This window comes from Sitodiplosis mosellana, unplaced genomic scaffold (genome assembly GCF_009176505.1).
Source record: "Sitodiplosis mosellana isolate CC-2019 unplaced genomic scaffold, AAFC_SMos_1.0 Smas_scaffold_6511, whole genome shotgun sequence".
NCBI lineage: Eukaryota > Metazoa > Arthropoda > Insecta > Diptera > Cecidomyiidae > Sitodiplosis > Sitodiplosis mosellana.
In genome coordinates this window covers 1-5,553 of record NW_022601726.1, presented here as the reverse complement: position 1 = coordinate 5,553, position 5,553 = coordinate 1, and the positions used below count along the sequence as shown (strand labels likewise).

General features: G+C 36.0%; 1 protein-coding gene across 1 annotated transcript; it reads right to left on the bottom strand.

The window, feature by feature from the left end:
• Positions 1-482: 482 nt before the first annotated feature.
• Positions 483-2,187, bottom strand: LOC129579753 (piggyBac transposable element-derived protein 4-like; the record flags this gene model as incomplete). The annotated part of the gene is made up of 3 exons (XM_055469919.1): positions 1,941-2,187; positions 1,172-1,880; positions 483-982 (listed from the first exon to the last, which is right to left on the bottom strand). Coding segments are annotated over exons 1-3 (1,456 nt in total), but the record flags the coding sequence as incomplete, so codon positions are not given.
• Between the last annotated feature and the right edge of the window lie 3,366 nt (positions 2,188-5,553).

Here is a 5,553-nt window from a genome sequence, read left to right as displayed (position 1 = left end):
GTCATTGATAAGATTTCGAGTCAAGAATTTGAATGTTAAAGTAATAAGAAAAGAAAAGATTTAAATTTTTGTCAGGAGCCAAAGTCTTATTAAGGGGGCCGATTGTAGGGAGTATACAGAACGTAGCCTAACGTAAGCATAGTACGCAGCCACTCTGGTTGTGACAGCTCACGCCTAACATGGACAACTTCACTCTTATTGAATAAAGAATCAGTTTATAATGCAACACGAACCAAACAACATCTCTGTGTTTCATTATTTCCTACATGAATGTGATGTTTTAGAAAACATGTAAAAAAATGAAGAAAAAAAATATTTATATGAAAAAAACGTTATTCTGTGAAACGATTTTAATGCTATTTATGAATGAATTCATATTCGTTTGCCTCTTACTGGGGATTACCGCAGCAGGAATCACAGATCAAAAAGCGGTATTGTGTGCAAACAGCCCGTTTGCTCTTATCACATCTTGTCGCATGTACATTTGCATTCGTAGCATAGGGGCAAATGTGGCATCCATCGAGCTCTCTTTTTCGCTGCTTCGGTGTGTCTCAAATTGCTCAGCCACGGCACAGGAGATGCTCTTGCCGATCCACCTGATGATTTTGATAGCGCTGGTGATGGTTCACGTGCCACACCTTGTATATCACAAACGACATTTTGAGCTCGTTTTCCTTGCGGCATATGTTCACGTTCGGATATGAATGGCGTTACAAGTGCTTCACCAACTTCGATGAGGGAAAAGCGACGGCGAGCCTTCTTTTCAGCGTGTTGCCAATATGAATTATTCGCCAGAAATATGGCCAATGCATTGCAAGCCGAAATGTCAAGCATATTTTCAAAAAGAGCCAACGGCCATCGCAATACTCTTCTCTTGCACCGATAAGTACCGACCATTTCGTCGAGTGTATCCACCGCTCCCTTTGTTGCATTATAAAACTTGATAATTTCCGGCTTTTTCTTATCACTTTCATCAATCACCCTATTCGTATGATATGTTGAGAGCAACGTTACAAATCGGTTTCTTTTTGGAACATACGTAACCATTGTGGCGCGCAAATTGTGTTCGAATACGAATTCAGAGTACTCGGCTGGTTTGCCTTTCATGTTGAGTAAAATCGGTGGAACTTCTTTTCTATTCTTCCGAATAGTGCCCACAACAGTCATTTACTGCCCTTTCAATCGTTTGGCCAACGAATAAGTAATGAACCAATTATCGGCAGTCAAGTTCCGTCCATTCAAGCCTTCAGCCAGCCTCATCACCACATTTTCAGCTTGATTCACTTCAGGTGCTGAGTTTCGATTACGACCGACATAAACTTTCAAATTGTACGCATAGTACGTTTTTGAATCACATAAAACCCAGATTTTGATGCCATACTTAGCCGGTTTGTTTGGAATGTACTGGATAAATGGACATCTTCCACGATATGGCAGCAACTGTTCGTCAAAAGTTACAAATTTCCCAGGTACATATAAATCGCGCACCCGTTGAACCCACTTTTCAAATACGTTTCGAATCGGTTCCAATTTGTAGCGTTCATTTGTTTGCATACGTTCCTCTTTGTTATCGAATCGAATGCATTGATTGATCCGTTTGAATAATTCCAATGACATTGTGGCTCGAAAAATCGGCCGACCTTTGTGATCATCCCAAAGTTCAGTTATATCTTCGCCTCGCGAACGGTATACACCGGCTAACAGAAGAAGTCCATAATATGCTCTCATCGTGCAAATGTCAACGTTCTGCCATTCATCCTTATATCGGCGAAATCCATACAAGTTGGTCATATCAACCACAATCTTTTCGATAGGCTCAATGAACATCAAGAAAGATGCTAACAGATCAGTCACACGGGCACTTGCGTATGTCATTGGGCCTTTGAAAATCACAGAACAAATGAATATTTTTTTCTTACATTTTGTGGAAACAAAATTACCTTCATTTGCAATGACACCTACTCGACTGGCTGGTGGTCTTGCAGTTGGTGGCGGCTCCAGAGAGTATCGAATTGTTTTGTCTTTCGACATCAGAGCAACGTTGTCATCCACTTGCATTTCTGATCTCTCTTCTTCGTTCAAAAATTCAGCATCGCTGTCAGCACTGTCGTACGAATCTTCCGGTTCATAATCCGAGAGATCGTCTCCTTCGTCTGAACTAATATCCTCGACCAGCCAAGAAGCCATTACATTTGGTTGTAGAAATGAAGTTCTTTTTCTCCACGAAATGACACAAATGACTGAATTAGATTGTAGCGGGAAACAGAATGAAATGTCATAGCAAAAACAAGAGCTAAAATGTGACATTTGACATATACAAACACATCACAAATGCACATCGAACGTATCGGCGAACTGGCCGGGTACGCACAGTGTCAATTTGACACTAGCAGCGTTAACGTGATTTTTGTGATTGTGAAAAACTGAAAACTGTTATACATTTAATTTTTTCTTTTTGGAAAATGTATATACGATTTACCCGTTGAGCCAAAATCTCAGAACAATATAACCATAATAAATAGCTCGATAACACAAATAATCTTGAAAATAGTGTCAAATTGACACTTCGAGCGGACGCGGGTTAAAGAACTATCGGAATAAATTCAATATGCTGCCAACAATGATAATGTTGAATATTTTACTTTTCCGTTCACTTTGTTAAGGGAATTGAAATGGAAAGACTTTTTCAATCTACGATTAAATCTATATAAATAAAACTCAATGTCCGTTTGTCCTCGTAAAATTACAAGCCCAAAATTTCACATTTTTTAAATTTCAAACCTTTTCATCATTTATTCTGTTATTTTGCCTTTTTTTGTAAGAATGTATTAGACTATGCCATTTCTCAAAATAACAGAATCGGTAAGAAAAAAAAAATATTTTGTTTTCTAATTTCTAAAAGGATAAATATCATAGCACCATTTTTAAATAACAATTGGCCGTTATACCTCCAAATACAACTTCAACTGTTTTTTTCGATCTATGTGCACATGATGATTTTGCAAGAACTTTACTATATCATGAAGTTCCGAAATATTACAAATGGGATGAACCAACAAGAAAATTCTTCAAAAGAAAACATGGTGTAAATCTACCGGAATATGACGATATTTACGAGACGAATGTTATAGGACGAGTATACACAGTACATCCAAATTTTTCCGAATGTTATTTTCTACGGTTATTATTACATACAATCAGAGGGGCCAACATCATTCAACGATTTGAGAAGAATAAATAACGTCATTTATTCAACTTACCGTGAAACTTGCCTTCAATTAGGGTTACTAGAAAACGATCAACATTGGAATGATACATTAGCAGACGCATCTTTAACAAGTATGCCAGAGCCAATGAGAAATTTATTTGCATATTGTTGACGACGTGTTCACCAAATAATCCAACTGAGTTGTGGAACAAATATAAAATTAGTCTTTCAGAAGACTTGATCCATAAAGCAGAAAAATTACAACAAGAAACAATGATGAACGTTGACTCACTATTTAATGAAGCTCTCATTGATATTGAAAACAAATGCATATCAATAAGTAACAAAACGTTAAAAGATTTAGGAATGATATCTCCAAATAGTGCATAATCGTTACATTTCGAAAAAGATTACTTACGAGAAAAACATTTCGACAAAGACAGCCTAACATCATTCGTTGAAAACAACAAGAAATTAATGAATGAAGACCAACGAAATGCATATAATACTATTATGCAATACGTAGAAAACAACATCGGTGACATACTATTCTTAGATGCATCAGCAGGAACTAGCAAAACATTCTTATTAAACCTAATTTTGGCGAAAATTATAAGTGAAAATGGTATTGCATTAGCATTGGCATCTTCAGGTATAGCTGCCACACTACTTGATGGGGGACGTACGGCACACTCAGCATTGTGTAATATCAAACAAGATTCAGGGATGGGAAAGGTATTAAAAACACCGAAGATTTTATTGTGGGATGAATGCCCATGATGCATAAACACGGTTTTGAAGCACTCGATAGAACTTTGAAAGAACGATAATCCAATGGGAAATGCACTTGTGCTATTATCAGGCGACTTCAGACAAACTTTGCCAGTAATATCACAATCCATACAAGCTGATGAAATCAATGCATGCTTAAAACGATCATATCTCTGGGATTTTGTTGTAACAATCAAATTATCTATCAACATGCGCATACAATTATATAGCGATGATTCGACAAATTTTCATCAGAAGTTACTTGACATTGGAAATGGTGATGTTGAAATAAAGCCGACAACAAGAGAAATAATACTACCAAAAAACTTCTGTAAAATGGAGGATTCTGTAAAATGGAGCAAATTCAAAGGAGATGAAATTCTGATTCCAAGAATTCCTATGAGAACAACAGATTTATCTTTCGAATTTAAAAGGCTAGAATTTCCAGTCCGTTTGGAATATGCCATGACGATAAATAAAGCCCATGGCCAAACATTAAATGTAATAGGACAAGATTTAGAAACTCAATGTTTTTCACATGGTCAATTATATGTAGCATGTTCAAGAGTTGGATCTCCAGAAAATTTATATGTATATTCACCAAATACAAAAGTAAAAAACATTGTATATCCGATTGTACTTGAATAAAATAATAATGATTTGCATAAAAAAATTGTACAATTAATAATGGCATAAAAAATCTAGCGGAGCGAGCGAAGCGAGGACCGCTAGTTTTAAATAAAACACCTTAAAGTGACTTTGCTTTTCCAAATTTCAAACATAAACCAATATAAATATTTATTTCTAAACGAAATTTTGGTTCGGATGCATTTCGACATTTGTCACCCTCAGCGAGTATCAAATTACACTGGACTCAGCTCTCTGTTTGCGATTGTGAGTGAGAGAAAAAAGAACAAAAGTATACACAGAAAGCAAAACATGTAACAATGTGTTGTGGTGCGAGCGCACGCCAAAAAATTACAACAACTAAAACAATAAAATTCGGTGGGAACACACAAAGACATAACAAACCTCAAAATTTTGATTGGCTTCTAAAAAAACATTCTATTTTGATTGGCTTCAAATTTTCTGAGATTTCATTTTTTGGTGAAAAAATGAAATTCTGAAAGTTTCACGTTGATCGCGACTCACATTTGCATTTGGTTTTTGGCCCTCAATTTTTTCTTGAAATTTCCTTGAAATTTATTTTGTATGGGATGTGTAATCGATTCCGATTGACTTCAAACTCTCAGATTCTTATTTTTTCGCCATAAATCTTAGAAAGTTTAAAGCCATTCGGAATCGATTTACAAGTACCTCCCATACGGAATTGTCGAAATTTCGACTAAAATGACCGATTTTCACTGAAAATATGCGTTTTTATACAAAATATGGAAAAAAGCACGAACAACTGTACGGAAAAAAAACGGGATTACGAATGTAATTTTCACAAAACAAGAAATTGTTTGATCTTAAGTCGATCTGTATTTTCCAGGTGGCGAATAGCTGAATAATCGGATGATTTCCTTCGATTGTCCTGTAGAAGAATTATTCCAATACATTTTTTGTCAATC